We start from the raw sequence: 18,003 nt of genomic DNA, 5'->3' as shown, positions 1-18,003 counted from the left end.
CTCTCATTCACCGCRAATTCTTTTAATCAAGTGCTGGTAAAGCCCTACAAGCTTGTAGTTTCCATAACAAAGTATTTGGCAATAATGGCAGCAGTTTGTGAAACTGCTTGTGAAACACTGTGAAAATGTTTATGAAATTGTACCCATAGATTTAGTTGTTTTTTGTTGGTTTTTTAAAATTGTTATACAGCTTTTTTTTATGAAGGAAGATCCTTTAAGTTTCTCATGTAATTATGATACACAGTTAGATATGTTCAGTTGCATTATGTAGGTTGTTGGAATGTTAAATTGTGGCTGTCTTGTTCCTGATGATTTAGAAATGTTGGTATTTCTACATATATTTAAAATATGGGTTGAATGATGAGCAAATGGGTCCTTTCAGGATTTATTGAAAGTAAAACATTGAGTAATATTGCATAGTCCAGTGGCAATATTGCAATATCACTGTTAGGAAAAAGATGTGTGAAGACAAAGATACTCAGGCCATGTTGCTGCTTTCATGGGATGTGGCTGTGTTCTGAGTCTGCAGTGAAATCTGCTGCTGGGATCTGGAAGTTCCTTTGTGAAAGAATATGCAAGACTGTGACTTCTAGTTCAAGTGTTAGTTTACCATGTACTTCTGAATCTTGGCATATCCATGCCCAGATTTCCTGTACTTAATGACTAGAATAGATCAGGGCAAAATAGCCTATTGACTGTTTTTTGAGAGAATTTCTATAAAGACGAGATTGCAGTCTTTGCAGTTGATTGTAACAAAACCTCCCAGTCACATTGTCCAAGACCAGATGTGCACAAGTCTTGCAGTTCTTCCCCTGGTTATATTGCAGCTGTGTATAGCCTCATTGAATATCACAGTCAGTTAGTATAGAACCTGCTGATGTTCTGCATTGTACTAACTCAATTTCATACATTTTAATAGCTTTGAGTATACCAGTACTGTAGTGTCTTTTGCTCTTGTTTTCTTTTCTATATGAGATGCTATAGTCACCAAGATAGACCCATTACTGCACAGTTTCTCACCTGATCACATCTAGTTCATTTTACCTTAAATTTATACCCTGGTAAGATAGTGGAACTTGGCTGTAGTAAAACTTAGCATCCAGTTTCAGATAAAAATAGAGAATATTTTTCAGTTAAAAATGCAGTATGCAGCTATGTAGCACTGTGTAGCAAAATGAAACCTTGCAAAGGCGTAATAAAGCTGCATATTGTTTCATCCTCTGCTGTTTTGCTAACACTTAAGAAATATTGACAGAAAGAGTAGTACATAACAAAATGCTGGCATGTTTGTGATGCCTGCATGTTTTTCATTTTAAAGCTGGTTTGCTTGCAGAAGAAACTTGTAGTTTCTTCATTATATTTCCTTTAAAACTTTGTGCAAGTTTTGTGCTTTAGAACCATCCTATCACTGGTTAGAATTTGTGCTTGTTAATAATATACTGCTCTATTGCCATAGACCTGAGCTAGTGCTGAGGTGTAGCATTTCTGTGATCCAGGAAAGTTTTTTAGCTTACTTTGTAGTTTATTTTAATAGTTTTTCATTTCAGTTCTTAATGGCCTGAGAGAAAATGTTAAAACGTAAGCTCTAATGAAGTTAAATAGTCTTAATGAGTTGTAACTATTTAACTTTGTTAGGGCTTGCATTTGAATTAGTTGCTTCTCTAAATCTCTTAAATCCAAGTGCAACATTAAAGGAACACTGAAGTGTTCTAACTAAAATGAGTTCATGGGCAGTCTAACTAAAATGAGTCCATCATGCTCTGTGGAAAAAATAGTGGCATATTTTCAATGAAAATATATGTGACCATATTTTTTTCTGAAATTTGAGCATTTATTTTCACTGTGTTTATTTTCATCTGTTAACAATGAATGTTGCTTTCTATTTGACTTTCCTCCTCCTCATCGTTTCATAATGGTTTATATCTCTTGGAAAGGTGAAAGTAAACTGTTCTAGACTTCCGGTAAAGATTCCAGTTTTTTGAAGTACACACACAAATGGAAGTGCTTCCAGAGGATAAACCACAGTGGCTTAAACTTCTGTGTTAGTACATATTGATATGTGTTCAGGACTGAAGGTGCTTTCATTTTTAAGCTAGGCAAAAAATTGGGAAAATTCATTTCGGTGGCTGACAGAAAGTATCCAAAGAAAATGTTTTGARAGGTAATGACTGTGTTTTGATTTCTTGAAAGGTTTTTTCAAGGGTCAGAAGTTTACATTTAAAGGTAAACAGAAGGTTTTTCTAAGTTTTCAGATTATTTCCTTCTGTATTTTACTTATTTTCAGAGGGTATTGACTTTTCAAATTCACAATAATTTTGAAAACCTTAAAAAAATACCATTGAAAAGAAAAAATTTTCTTTGAGCTCCAGTTTTGCTCTTGGAAAGTGCATTAGCTTTCTAAAAACAAATCACTTAAAATAGCTAATAAATTTAAATTCTTCATCCTTCATCCATGAGTCGATTAAAGGTGCTAATTGTTGAAATTGAGTGTTGTTAAGGTCTTGTTATGGTATCTTTAGTATGCTAGGCCTTCAAGTGTGAACAGCTACTAATACATCTTGCAATCAAGAGTAGTTTTTGTTTTTGTACTCTGATTTCTAGGTCACTGTGTTTCTTAGTTTCTGCTTTACAAAGTGACAGCAACACAGAAAAAAATATGTACTGTCACAGGCTGAAACAAGCACTGACAAAACTCGAAGTCACAAAGCACTTTGTTTTCTGAAGTGAGAAGTTGTTCCCTTGCAACTGTTTACGTACTATAATATTACTTGTGAATCTAGTGCCTTCAGTTTGGGTGACTTGTAGAGAAATTGAAGCACAATATTAGTATCTGTGGTAGACATGCTTGTATTTCAAGTTAGTTGGAACACATAATGATCATTGAAACTTGACAGTATTTTTCTCTCATCTGAGTGCTAGTTACCGTTTTCTAATCTCTGGATATTTATTCTTTCCATTTATTTTCTTCCCTAACTGCATTTTCTGTGTACTTTGGAAAATAGTTGAGAATCCCAATTGCTACCAGAGTCAGACTGTTTATCTTTTGCCATAAATCTGTGTTCTGTTACCCAGTGTGGACTCTACTCAGAGTTTAAGTTTTGCTGACTCTTGGGTTCAGCTGATCTGGTGTTCCAATAGCCAGAAGCAGTGACCCAGCCTTGTAAAAAGTAAAGGGAGAGAGCTGTGGAACTCTGAAGAGAAGTTTAAGGTGAAGTTTGATGTGGCACTCTCTGAATTATCATCATGTTAATACAGATTCCAAAATTGTGGGAAGGCGACATCCTTCTAAATATTAGCTTGGAATTGTAGAAAAGTGGGAATTTCTGTACTTACTAGAAGTTTACTTTGGACTTTCTTCTAATATTAAGTGGTTTTAGTTGCTTTTAGGTCTACACAGTAATCTTAAATTGATTTATGTTTATGGTTTCGCATTTAGAGCGGAGGTAGTTTATAATCTCTAGTTTTGTCTGAGGATCRTGAATGTTGTTTGAATGTAGGATTCAGTAGATAAACATGGAGATACATGTAGGAAAACAAGAAATAACTGAATTAATAATTTTTATTGCAGAAGTTATAAGGAACTTTGTGATCAGATGCAGGCAGAGTTCATTGAAGAGCAGTATCATTGTGAAAGGCAGAAAAGAAATTTAAATCTCTCATAGAAAATAGGAAACCAGTGTGAAGCTTTGAAAGGATGGGTGACGTGCTGAAGAGATTGAGGAAGGAGATATTTTAAGGGTGTCAGTATCCAGCTCTGAAACAGCGTAGAATGGCGGTTTGAGGATAGCTTGCCCAGGAATCCTTGCCACAATCAAGACAAGAGACAGAAGTGCAGAGTAGTTGTGGTGGGGAAGGAATAAAAATTTCTACTGAAGGATTTGAGGAACAGTAATTGGTGGTGTTGTGACTAGTTGAAGGAGAGAAGGCAGAATGGAGAAAGAGAGCAGGGGCTGTGTTGCGTCCTAAGTTTAGCTTCATAATAAGTTCATGGGCAGTCATGAGCTGTAGGCATGACATGCTTTTACAGTCATTGGGTGAATAGTCTGGAATCTATTGTAACTTCTGTGGAAATGTACAATTTTGTGTGAATCAGTGGACCCAGTCAAGTCAGTTGTGTGAATGAAGTTGTGTTTGTTAGACTGTCTGTGATGCAGGTTTGCCAAGGCTTCTTGTACAAACTCAGAATCACCCTTTGTGGTTGTCCTGTGCCTGTTCTTGTCCCTGGAAAGCCTGTAGAAGTTGTGGAGGACCAATACTTAGATAGCATTGTGGGCCATTGTAGGTTTGAATATATTGGTGGGGGAGTTAGCAAGAAATAAAAGTAGTGCTTCATTTATTATTGGGTGAATTAAAATGAAAGGAAAACATCTGTGTTACATGTACTTACAGAATATCCTTCAACAAAATAGGAATCCAAGTGATAATGTAGTTGCTGCTTCCAAAATCAGCTGGGAAATTGTAATAATGTTTTCATTGGGATGTGTAAATTTTCTTTGTGAGAATTGTTCTTATTATGTAGTTACACGAAGATGTCAAAATTATTATTCTATGAAAGTTTCATTATTGAAACTTCACGGCTAGTGTATTTACCTTCTGATTCAGAGTTCAGTTTTTTTTTCAGGCTATAATGTAAAATCTATGGGTACTTTTTCTTAAAACTTAGTTGTAACGAGTTGTGTGAAGTGCTATGGTTACAGTGATCTTGCTAAGCTTAACAGCCTTAATTGCACATATAATGTATGATTTGCAAGTACTAACATTTAACTTTTCGTTCTTTTTATTCTGCACCATCTTTCATTCTTTTCTCAAAATTTATGCATTTTGTATTAATCACCTTTGAATTACATCTTTGCCATTACCATACAATCCTGATGCCATATATGAAATGCTGCTGCCCACTTTTATCCCACTCCGGTCCTTATTGCCACCATGGCTGGACTGGTTATCACTCCCCTCCAGCAGACCCATCCCTCAGTTTTCCTCCTATCTCCTTCAACACACTTACACAGGCACAAACATGGGACAACTTTAGCTACAGTATCCCATCTGAAGGAGACAGTGACAATGGTAGGTGTTCCATATATCATTTACTTAATTTTGTGTTTTCAGAAACATGAGTATGTGGTGAATGCCTCATGTAGCTAAGGACAAAATACAGTGCTCTCCAGGGGATGTTCATAAGACTAAATACCTCAGAGGATGCACTTTATTTTGCTCTGGAATTGGTAGTGTCAAAAGTTAATGATTGATGTTTCACTGTTTTCAACTCTGGGAACCCAGCCTTTCATGTTATATTAATTCCAAGAACTATTTTAGTGTAGGTTTATTTACTTGCTTTATTTTCAAGAGTTTATAAAGTTGTTCTCAAACAGCAGTTAATTTTGCTGCTCTCTCTTCTGCACTTTATTATTTTTTTCCAAGATACTGACTATTGAAATATCCTGCTTCTGTCTCCATTTATTGGTGCAGACGYATAACCAGCTTAATAGAAGAATCCATAAAGAAACAAAGCTGAAATAGTCAGCTAAGCAAAAATAGGGATTTTTATCCAATAGAAACTGTTAGTAAGCTGTTAATAGTGAAGGTCAGGTACATTAGGGGACTTCTGTTACTGCTGCTTTTGTTTTGCTTTTCTCCAGGGGCTTATTGTCATAATACACTGAGACATAGCACTAATATGCAAAGTGGGCCATGTTTTTCCAGTTGCCCTAAATTAGAAGGGTATTTAGGTATTAAAAGATAGTGAAACTGTCAAAAACATTAGATTGAAACCAAGACCACAAATACTGAATGCTAAATGCAAACATTTAGCTTACTGTTAAGGAAGTATTCCTCTCTGACCATTCAGATGCCACACTGAATGCCACACTGAGAGTCGCACTTGTACCACCCAAGATTTCAGGAGTGAAGCCCCTTCAGAGGGGGTGTTTTGTTCTTAGTTTAGTTCTTTTGTTGACAATATTTGCTGTTTGCCTCAGTGTTCTTGGTTATAAAACCATAAAAGATAGCATATGTAAGGAATCATCTCCATAAGGAAAATAAGTGTGGAATATAATTCTGTAACTGGTAAGTTGAAAAAACTGAATTTAGTTCATGATGGTGTGAAGCTGTTGAATATTCTAACACAGAAACCTAGAGGTGCCTCTATCAGTACAGAATTTGATGTGTGTTAACCCTGTATTTGTTACTGTTTTAGTCTTCTAAATAAAAGGAGTGGCACAGACGAGGTTGTACATTTGGGACAGATAGATGCCTCCTGTCGTTCAAATTAAGCCAAATGTAAATGTTAGTGTTTATTATCTTGGGCTGTTACAGAAACTGCTTCTACGACTGCATTTTTTTTTTTTTAATTGAGGCTGTTGCATTTCCGTTGCTCAAATTTAGACAGAATAAATCTATTAAAGAAGCATGCCAACTATAAGCTTCTGGCCTGGTTTCATCTCTGTCTGTCATCAGTCCAACTTTCTTTTTGTCTGTTATTTTTAGAGTCAGGTTAAATCATTTTGTGGTCTACCTGAAGTTGTCAGACTAAGGACTCAGTACACTGATTCCTTGATGTGGAAGTAACAGTGCACTTATGTGCATTGGAACTCGGTGCAGAAATGAAAATTTCACCAGGAAGTTTGTCCTTGTTACGTTGAATACATACTGTGTTATTAACTGTTACTCGTCTAACTTGTTGACACTTGTGCAAAATACTTTAAAAAAAATTATTGGAACAAGCATTGCATAATAACCTGGCTTGACCATGGGTTCAAAAAGCAGAAACTGACTCTTTGAAAGAGTAATAAATTGATATTCAGGTGTGTGTGAGGTGTGGCCTCCCCTTGCTGGACATTGTGTGCAATGCTGAGAAGCAAACAACACTCAGGACTGCCAAAACTTCCTGTATGGGAACACTTTTTTTAAAAATTCAGTACATAACTAAAACTTTTAGAGTGAATGCTTTAGAGTGTGGAGGTTTTTTTTTTTTATTCTGTTTTTCAATCAGTTAAACTTATTTTTATTGAAAAGCTTCTAATTGTAGTTTCTCACTGCTTGAGATTAGTCTGCCTTTTTCTTGTGGTGGAATTGACAAAGTAATGCTGATACCTTTCAGATTACATTTGTAATCTGAAATTGGAAGGAAGTAGATCTTGGCACTAAACACGGATAGCTGTGGCCAGACTGAATGAAGACCATTGTAATATTCTAATTCTATGAAAATTGAACATAATTCTGTACTAGAGTTTTTGTAGATAATCATTTGAAATGTTGCTACTAGCTAATAAAGCTACAGTAGCTTTGAAATATCATTTAAACGTGGTTTTACTATTCAAGAAGGATTTTCATCCAGGTATTTCATCTTGAGAGGCAGCAAAACTCAATTACTAGACTTGTTCTGTGTAGGAAGCTTTTTATTTCACCTCTTAAAAATGTAGAAGCAGTCTCCAGTAAATTACTACAGGATTGCTAATACAGAGATGTAAAACATTACAGTTCTGTAGTTAATAGAAGTCCTTGATAAGGGTTTCTCTCTTGAAAAACTTGGAATTTGATTTTTTTGTTGTGGCAAAAAATAAATTGATAAAAAATCAATAAATCATATCTTATTGAATAACATTTTAGGTATTTGTCACCATATGCAAGTGTTCTAAAAGCATATTTGGGCATGTGCAGTCATAGCCATCTGCCACCTTTCTAAAAATGTTAGCAAGTGGACCTATTCACACACTTTACTTTGGATATAGAATTTAATTCCAAATATCCAGTTTGCCTTCTACAAAGCCAAAGATTTAATGTCAGTAAAACTGTGGGCCTTTTGCATCTGAAGGCATGGCCTTGCTACTCACGTGCACTGTGTGGCAGGTCAGCAAATAGAATGCGTTTTATTTATATSTGTGCACCTGTGTGTAGATCCTTCTGAATGGTGACACTGATGAAGATGTGTAGTCCACCTGGAGAAGGGAGCTGAGCTGCAGTTGCTGTCTGTAGTACTCAGTCCTGCACATCCTCTACAGGATGCTGTCCCACTCTGCCACTGGGATTTCTGATGACATTATGAAGAAAAGAATTTTCTAATATGAAACTGTAGTATTTAGGGTTTTTTTATTTAAAAACAGTTCTATTTAAGAAATAGCATTTAATAGGGCATTGCAGAAATCACTGATTTGACAGCAGTGTAGCAAATTTCAGTTGCCTGAGTAAAGTTAAATTAGGACTCTGCGAGTCAAGTACGGGAAGGAAGCAAGTTTGGTAACTGGCCATGGTTTTTTCTATCTTGATGCCTCAGATGATTAGCCTGAAGATATGCAAGGAGGTTTTTGCCTTAAGGTTTTTTTTGTAGTAATTAGGGGAAAGAACTTTCTACCGTTTGGCTGAAGTAGCATAGGTGTTGTCTGTCCCTTTGGCTAGAGAAGTAGCTTAGGTCAATCATCTTATTACTTTAGCAGCCTGCACGCAGGTGAACCTGCACACAGGTGAGAATCCTCATGACTAGATTTGTGTGAGATGGCAAACAAAGTCACAAACAGGCGACAGTTGTGTTTTGACCATACTTCTTGTTCTTCCAAACCATTCAAAACAGTCACTGATCACAAAAGCAGAAGGGGAGAGGTGCATATTTGGGGAAATATCATGTGATTATTTTAAGGAACTATATGTGGGCAAAGTGATAGAGTCGACAGGACTGGTGGGAAGGAGAACTGCCAGGAGTTTGTGTAATGCTACATTTGCTGTATAACTTTTTAGTGTAGGCAGTTACTGAATGGCTGAGTCTTCCTACATTGGTCTTTGTTTGGTGGGTGTTTTTTTTTTTTAGCATAACCTTATCTAGTAAGGTTTTGTTCTGTGTAGGAAGCTTATCACAGCTTGTTACACAATTCAGCATCTTGTTAAGAGAGAGTTCCACTTAAAAGAGTAAGAGGTATTTCCTGCTATGTTAAATACAAAGGGGTATACAGATCAGACTCTCTAAAGGACGCTACTGGTGCTTAATCATCTGACAAAATTTGCCTGTTGAGATTAGGATTTGGATGACAAATTATCCACGCTACTGATGCCTCAGGACACTGCCTAGAGCAATATCCAGAAAACAGCCATTCATGACTGTAATCCAAGATCAGATTTTTCTGACCTCCTAAGGACAAGAAAATTTTCTGGTTTTGCTTGGAGGAAGTGCCTAAGGATTTTGCTTGACTTAGAAATAAATAAATCTAATTGTTTTGTTCTTAAACTAAAATCTCTCTTTTTAAAAATCATAGTGTTCTTAAGACCACAAAGAAATTTGGAATCAATAGATCCACAGTTCACAATTCGAAGGAAGATGGAGCAGATGAGAGAGGAGAGAGAGCTTGTGGAACAGCTACGTGAGGTATGAGTGTTGGTGGAATTAGTTTATTCTGATGGACTGTCTTTTTAAATTTTTCTTCGGGAAAGTTGCCTAAGCAGGAGAAATATAAAAAAGGTTAAATGAGGCAATATTACTTCTACAGATCACATTGATGAGACTATTGCTGAAGTGCTTTATCACAATCTGATGTCTGTACTTCAGAAAGATTTTGTAAAGATGGGAAATAATAACGTGAGTTACCTGAATGACATACAGTTAATCAACATGTCTTGCACTGGTGGAATTAATGATTTATTTAGTTTAATGAGAAATGATGAAGTATTCTTTCGTAAGAGAGAGGTCAAGGACTATTTACAAACAGCTGGAGAAATTTTCAGTTTGACATGTAAAAGATGTAGTGAAATTTATTTGATAAAGCTGAAAGTAGATAACTAATGCTTGAAGCAACTTTCTTAGAAATTAAATCAATACTTCATCACTGAAAGATTTGAATACAGAAGCAGTTTCCTTGTACATTGTCTTGAACATAGAATCTAGAGCCTCATGGAAAAATTGGTGTATAGGGTTTGTGTTACACAACCAATACCTCAGTAGCACTGTTTGTGTGACACCTGGTTGTGCTTGAAAGAGATGACAACCTTTGCTGCAAGGAATGTCATAAGCCTGAGCTTGAGAAGGTTTCCAGTTATATCTCATTAACAGAACAGAGGGTATCACTGCAAATTCTGAGAGTCAAAAGTGGTTTTCACATCACAACTGAATTACAAGACAATTCATTCTTATCGCATTAGTTTCTTGTAACGGCTAATGGAAAAATGATCAATTTGTTTGAAATAGTATGTATTCTATTATTTAATTTTAAAGCAAGAGGGTTCACTTTTTTCTCTTTACCAACTAGTGTTTAAAAGGTGGCATTTTTAATGTCCAACTATGCGGACTTCTAGATTTTCATTGTTTTACCTCAGGCTGTCACCTGTTTTAAATATAAATTAACCTGTTTTTTTTTTAACAGAACACTTCTTTTTGAAGATTTAACATACTTGATAGAATATGGTATACTCTCAATTCTAAACTTAAATGATGCCAGAAGGACAAGATGCAGCAATTAGATGAAACAGACTTACTGGTAATGGGGGAAGAAAATGGCAGTAGCAGTAATAAACTGCACTAGTTTGTAGTTATTCTGAGCCTAGTCTATTCAGCAGCTTTAATACAGTTTTTTAGCATTTAAGAGTTACCACAAATATGTAGCAAGTCCGCAGGTTCCTAAAAAAATCATAGATGATTCCTGCCTTGTGCATTAGTTCACAGTGAAAAGCAGAACCAGGTTATTCACCATGTCACGCATAAATGTGGACAAGTAATAAGGATTTCTTTACACAGTATTAGTATTACCAGTAATGCTTGTTTAATGTGTTACTGACCTTCAGCTCCATGTACTGTCCTTTGTTCTCAGCCTCAAACACTATGTCTTGGAATGAAAAATCTTCTGTTTCTGGTGAGAAGTTTGATTACAAGTCAAGTAGTGGTGACAGGAGCGAGAAGACTGACCCTGTTTGAAAACACATAGTGAGATTTTCAGATTAATAAAGTTTACTGGCTTCTTTGCTGACGTTAGTAACCACCAGAGCATTTTATTATGTCCTGCACAAGAATATAATCCAGAACATATAAATCATTAAGTTTATACTTTATTCAATAAACATGTATATTAGTAATTTTGTTTTTGAAAATGTTTCATGGTAAGTTAGCATTTAGTGAGATTCCATAGAGCCATGAACTCTAGTATGAAATGGCATTGAGCTGGTATTGTACATACACTGTGCTTTTATGAAGAGTGTACCCTGAACTATGCTGAATAGTCTCCTAACAGACAAATCAGTGTTCTAACAAATCGATTTTAAATTCATTTATTTGGATAAATATTTTGGTAACATGTTTTGGAAAAACAGTCTCAAAGTGTACTCTTTTATGTACTTACACACTAAAAAAGTTTTCTGATTTGTGAATTGAACCAAGGTGAAAACAAAACTTTATATTAGTGAACATGATGCACTCCCCTCTGTGCCACTTGTGAAATGTGCATGCCAGTACTTTGAGTCTAGTAAAAGAAAAATTGGGAAAATACAATGAAACCCCGGAGAGCTTCAGTGGAGGTTATTTCATAGTAAGGCCACCCAAATAAAGGATATATGAGGAAGATGTGAAGAGCTGGATTCCTTTAGATTGGATTTCATGCTTTAGGGTGCTGAGAATATCATATGACTGTCTTCAGCTGCCTGAAGAGTTGTAGAAGGGAAGGTAAAGCCAGGGTTTTCAAAGATGAGCAACGAGTCCATGGAAGTGGCACAAATTGCAGAGAAAAACATTTCAAGTAGTTATAAGGATAAAATTCTTTGCCATAAGGGCAGTGAAATACTGAATAAAGTTGCTTAGAGCCTTTGAGGGTTCTCCATCCTTGCAGATATCCTAAATTTAACTAATCAGGGTTCTGGTGTCACTTCAAATTTGTTAGACTATGTGACCTTCAAAAATCCCTTCCAACCTACTTAATCCTTTTATTCTAAAAGGAATTATCTATTCATATGTATTCATATTCAACCAGTATAGGTTGAGGTAACATATTAATAGAGAATAATGACATTAAGACGTTCAACTAGGAATAAGAAATATCTACTTCAAGATAATGGGAGTAATTATCTCTAGGTGTAGAGTTGGAATATTCTCAAGATTGGAACACAATTCAGGAAACTCATCATATATAACAATCTATTTGGATTTTTTTGGGGTTTTTTTTTTTAGTTCTTAGATATTTTCAGAAGTATTTTCCTTAGCAATATGAAATTCTGTTCGTTGAGACTTCTGTTTTTCGTAGCAGATATCCAGAATTTCTCTTTTGCATCTGAGTGTTTTGCATTCCCTAACCTATTTTTCTGGTAACTCTAATGCTTCCTGAGCAATTTTTAGGCTTCTAGGGAAAGATTCCCTTTTACTTTCCGCTTGTACAGCCGTTAACACAGAGAAGTTCTGTTTCAATGTGTTGTTGATAAAAGAAAATTTAAGATGGGTAAGTAGAAGACTTGGGGGAATGGTGAATGGAAGGAGCCACGTACTGTTCATTCACATGGCTACTTGCATGCAGTTGTGTTTTTATACATCTATATATAAAAAAAGATACACATATTGTGGCAGYAACATTGAAGTGTTGAGTTCTTTTAAAGTAGTCTGTGTAATTCAGTGACCAACACAGAGTAAAGGAGGTTGTGTTTTAGTTTCTAAAAAATTAGTGGAATAAAGGCATTCTGTTTTTTGGTAAATCAAAACTCCAAAACTGGCTATGTATCTACAGCATAGGAGATGAGGGTATTTTTTTCCCTTTTTTCCCCCTTCTTCCTTTTCTGTATCAAAGTGTGTATGTGTTCTTCCTTGCAGAACATAGAAACAAGACTAAAGATTTGTTTGCCTGAAGACCTGGGATCAGCCCTGATGGATGGTGTTGTTCTCTGCCATTTGGTAAATCATGTTCGCCCGCGGTCTGTCGGAAGCATTCATGTACCCTCACCAGCAGTAGTAAGTTGTTTGTTTCTTGCTGCACTGAAATGTTGTATTGGTTACTGTTTTATTGCCAGATGATATTTGGTTACAGGAGCCATGTTGCTGTTCATTGAATGATCTTTGCTATTAAGGGCAACATTTATGTTACTGCAAATTCAAATGTTCATTTATTTTTATATCAATAAAGTTACCCTACTTTTCTCTGATCTTGCGGCAAGAACAATTTTTGTTTAGAACAGTATGATATTCTTTGATTACAAGTTTTTATTCTAGTACACCTTCTAAAAAGAAAGTAAGTCCCTCATTTGTTGATTGAAAAAATGTGAGGTTAGCTTCAGCATTGTCTGGCTTAACAATCATATTGTTAAAGCACTTGTAACACTTACTAACATATTTGTCCTGTTGAGTTAAATGTAGAAATGATTCCTTTTATCTGCAGACAGAATAGAAACGTGGACTGTAGTGATTTGGTATTGGCTTGCCTAAATCTAAGGACCTCAAGATTTCAGGAAGTAAAGTTTATGTCATCTCTGTGTGCACTTCTTGAAAGTTAAGAAAACATTATTGTCTTTTCTCTTCTTGTTTATGTCCATTTCTTGAATAGATCATTGCTCCAGATTTCTGGTAACAGTGTGGTTCTGAAGAGGTTTTGTATGTTTTCAGAGTATTTGCCTTTTTTCTTTTTAATGTTCATGTTGTAAAAAATTGCCATGTACAGCATGATACTCGATTCTAAGAATGTCATGTGGATTTTGGAAGCAAACTGTAAGAACTTCTGAAAAGACAGATTTAAGAAAAAATATATTTTCTCAGATGGCCTAGTGGGATTTCTTTTGCTGTTCTTTGATTTAAAATAAGTTCTATCTTTGGAAAAAATATGACAAAATATGCAAAGTTGGATTCCTGGGGTAAAAACTTCTGCTGATTTTTGAAAAGAAATATTTTGTACGGTTTTCTGTAACAAAAAGCATGTATTTAGATTTTTTTGTTCATTTTGTTTCCACTTTATATTGATGTTCTCTCCCTTGAAACAGCTTTCAAATTACTTTAGCCTAGAAAATTAGTTATTTGAATTGCTTGCTACTGTAGTGAATTCTTGGCTTAAGTGGATATTCAGGAATTGCTGTTGTTTCACATCTGGTATTGAAAAATTAAATTGGGAGAAGTTTGGGTTTTGGTTTTTCTTTTTGGTAACATGATACTTTTGTAAGTATATGGTGAGTAATCCTGAATGAGACAAATTATAGAACTATTTGAGATTTTAAAGTAATAGGAAATTTATTCTTAAGAGACATTAATATTGTATATAGTTACCATAAATTTGTGAGTGCATACAAAATTTAAAAGGAGGGCGACTGTTAGTTGCAGTTAAGTCTGTTCTCCCTGATGTACGTTAAAATCCTTCATCAGTTAATTTTATGTCCAGAGAAGAAATGTTGACTGTTATAAATCTTTGTAATAGGCAGATTTTAGAACCTCACAAGCTGAGTGTGAACAAATGGAGATCTAAATGTGCTGGGGACTTTAAGAGCTAAGTAGAAGCACATGGCATCCAGAATGTATGTACTCAGTTTGTATTTGTAGGCAAGATGTTTTTAAAGTAGTAGAAAAAACAGTTGTGCAGAATTTTAGGCATTGTTATCAGGAGAAATGTGGAAATGGTGCATCAGTACAAGAATAATGCGATAGGTGAGTTGACCAAATGAATGTTTTTGACTTTTTGCCAGACTTTTGYTTTGTTTTGTTTTACAGCCTAAACTTAGCATGGCCAAATGCAGGAGAAATGTGGAAAACTTTTTGGATGCATGTAGAAAACTGGGAATACCAGAGGTAATTTAATTAAGTCTGTCATTCCTAGATGTTCAAAAATGAAAACACATTAATTGCATGAAAGCTGAAGAATAAGTTTATGAACTACAGGTTTTTAGCAATAAAGACACAGAATTTAAAAATTGATCCAAATAATGTGTTTTAATACTATTTTAATGCATTTAAATTGCTTGTTTCATAGCACTTAAAAATTGCAAGTTTTGTCTTAAAGGAGTAATTCAGTACTATCTCTAATACCTCCTTATCTTTGCCATGGAAAATAAATAAGTAATTATGATAATATTATGTAAGTAGCCAAAAGCTTGCTAATTTTTTTCGTTGCACAACGTAACTGCATTCTTACCTCATGCTTTTAGAATATGAACTTCATTCTTTTTAGGTTGGTTTTTTTTTCAGTATTTCCTTTTTTTACAATGTTAATGTGTATTCATGACTAATAACAGACTCATCTTGTGTACTGAAACATTTGATTTGAAGAGAAGCAAGTGTGTTACATATGGAAATTATGTATGTGTAAGATTCAATAATGTAGGTATAAGTGTTTCAGGAGTTGGAAACAGGGCAATTGCAGTGCTTGATATTTTCTGCTTTTCATTTAAGAATGGTAATTTCTTTAAATTCATGTAATTTATTCTCATCTTCATAACTAATGTAATGAATACTGGAGTTGCATGGGGATTATTTCAAAGACTCTCTTAGGGTGTAGAAGAACCTATTAAGAAAAAGTTAAATTTCAAATATGTGACCCTCAAAAGAAGGTAAACTGTTATGCAAGGTCTTTTTATCTGAACACAGGAAAATTGCATTATGTATTTTCACTGGTGCCAACATATGACGGTATAATGAAGGCTGGGTTCTTTTTAGTCTGTTTCAAGAATGCTCAAACGAAAAGACGTTCTGTTTGATTTCCACCCCAACCCCTTGGGGAGCAGATGGTACTGCAAAGATTTCACATTGGGAAAGAATTCCAATTTGAATTCTTTATTTTATCTGTATTTTAGCACTTGCTTTGGAGAACAGCAAAAATGAGAGATAACTTTTGCTATTTGTAGGAATTTTGTGGGGGAGACTTTCTTACAGTTCCAATGAATGGTTCATCATAAATTTAATTTGACAATTCAGTGTAATGGCTGGGTCTCTTAAGTTGCAATGGTTCATTTAGTTCTTGTAGTTACGTAATTTATTATGTTAGAATGATTTCATACTAAAGGTAAAATTTCACTTCAGAGAAGATCAAAATCTCATTGTTGTGGACTTGCAGACATGAAGTATTTGTTAGGCTGCCCCAAAATTCTTCCGATGCATATACATTATCAGTGAAAAGAATACAAGTCAGGTTTTCCTGACTGTGTTCTATTGGGAAAGCAAAGGCCAAGAGCTGTTTTCATTGCTATTATGAGTTCTTTCAGAAAGCTTACCTTTTTTTATAAATTTTGGCTTTCTATAAGTAAGCTCTCTGGAGAAGTACCTTTTTGCTATTTTGTGAATAGGCATTTCCATATATATATTTATTACTCCTCCTTTTTAATCCTTTCATTGAAATTTTTAATCCCTTCCTTGAATTAGTGTTGAATTCTTTGGGATTTAAAAAAAATTATCAAAATCTATTTGTTGAAGAGTTGCATGGAGGGTTAGGCTCAAAGCCATGTCTTACCAGTCTGATTTGTGAACTAACCATGCTTATGTATCTTAATAAGCAATAACTTCTCTTGAAGGGAAAAACTCCTTCACTTAAACATTAAATGAATTGCTTGCAATTGTAAGCTTAAAATAGATTTTAAATACTTTGAGGTTATTCTGTTTGAATAGCTGTTGGTAATTTGAAATGCATATGTTTGCTGTATTTTGTGGAAGCACATCTGTGTGGAATTCGCTGGTAGATGCTAGAACTTTGCTGTATGTTACAGGGACATGGATTAGGAATTCAAAAGTATGACAGTCATCTGTCAAAGTTTTTAAAGAACTACAGATGGCATGCTTATGCTGCTTCAGAATGATGAGTTGTGCAGTGCCTGACTATCTCTGCAGAAACCAGGAAAAAGAGTGCAGTGAATGACTTCCTTTTTTTTTTTTTTTTTTTAATAAGCACCTTATGTGGTAAAGTGATGGGTTCCACTTTTGGGTCCTTATACCCATAGTTATTGGGATTTTCTGTGATACTTATGTCCATATTTAGTTCCTGAGAATTAACTTGAAATTCTGCTGCATGGGTTTGAAAAGGATTTAAAATGGTCATTATTTGTGTTGATTTATTTTCAGTTATTTAAGGAATAGAGCCACGTGCTGTTTCCTGAACTCCACAGGTTTGGAATAATATCCTATTTAGTCATGTAAAATGAGAAGAAGAAAATAGCTGAGTAATTACTGTGTTATGCTGATGTGCATGGTCTCTTACTTCTGTGGTTTTCAGATTCAATTCTTGGACCAAAATTACATTCCCAGAATGATCCTGGGAAACTTCATACAGCTGGTATCTAAATGTGTCACACTGAGTATCAGAAGTTGGCATCTTGACCAAAGAATGACAAATATAGAATTCAGGAACATGAGTGTCTCTTTTTAATGATGTGGTATGTAGATGACTCTGAAAGCCATGACCTGTCAGGTGAGAATTCCAGTACAATGGGGGATGCACTGAAACTGCTTTCTGTTAACAACCACATGATGCTCCTCATTGTATGCAGAAGGGATGTGCTGAATCATATGCAAAAGAGAGGTTTGAAGACTGACCCTCAATAAGAAACTAAATAACAATGCTCTGGCTGCACTAAGAGGCTGTCAAAAGTGTGAGAATTGTAGGACAATCAACTTATGTCCAGTTTTGCCACTAAGCTTTGCTGTAGTGCCTTATCAGAAAACCTTGTAGATCACTTTTTGAGACAAAACAACGTTTTTGTTTGATGTGAGAAAGGGATGTTGTCAGGTAAGTATCTGATAGCATGAAGATTCAGAAAATGTCTGCTGTGCCACTCAGGAATTGTATGACAAAAAGGTGCAATCTTTGTCTTTTAGGAAATTGCAAAAGAATACTTTATTTTACTTTGTTAATGAAAAGCTATCTAATTTCCTGTATAGTAGCACAACAGTGGCAGACATTCCTACTTTTTGGTTGATACAGATTGAATAAGCAAGTGGCAGTAGATGTGTGACAAGTAGGGCTATGGTCCTGCTGCATTTTTCATGCAGTGACATGCAGTACTTGGAGGGTGCCGTTCACTGGACTTACATTGTTAATGTCACATAAACCTACAAATGATCCCACCATTACTGCTTACTCAGTTCACCTG

General features: G+C 35.2%; 1 protein-coding gene across 6 annotated transcripts in view; it reads left to right on the top strand.

Annotated features, from left to right (window-relative positions):
* LRCH1 (leucine rich repeats and calponin homology domain containing 1) overlaps positions 1-18,003 on the top strand; it is a 121,918-nt gene that overhangs the window by 87,658 nt on the left and 16,257 nt on the right. For 5 of the 6 annotated variants that reach the window (XR_008966343.1, XR_008966341.1, XR_008966342.1 and 2 more), the window contains 3 exons: positions 9,243-9,352; positions 12,764-12,901; positions 14,639-14,716. Coding sequence is in view for 3 of the 6 variants with exons in the window: in XM_057381705.1 (XP_057237688.1) it covers positions 9,243-9,352; positions 12,764-12,901; positions 14,639-14,716 (326 nt within the window). In the remaining 3 variants the exon portion in view is untranslated. The remainder of the gene's footprint in view (positions 1-9,242; positions 9,353-12,763; positions 12,902-14,638; positions 14,717-18,003) is intronic. The other variant, XM_057381706.1, reaches the window with a different exon arrangement.

Source organism: Malurus melanocephalus, unplaced genomic scaffold, assembly GCF_030028575.1.
Source record: "Malurus melanocephalus ecotype Western Australia unplaced genomic scaffold, MMel_1.1 scaffold_523, whole genome shotgun sequence".
Taxonomy (NCBI): Eukaryota; Metazoa; Chordata; class Aves; order Passeriformes; family Maluridae; genus Malurus; species Malurus melanocephalus.
Note: the sequence above shows the minus strand (reverse complement) of the source record. Positions and strands in the feature narration are given on the sequence as shown.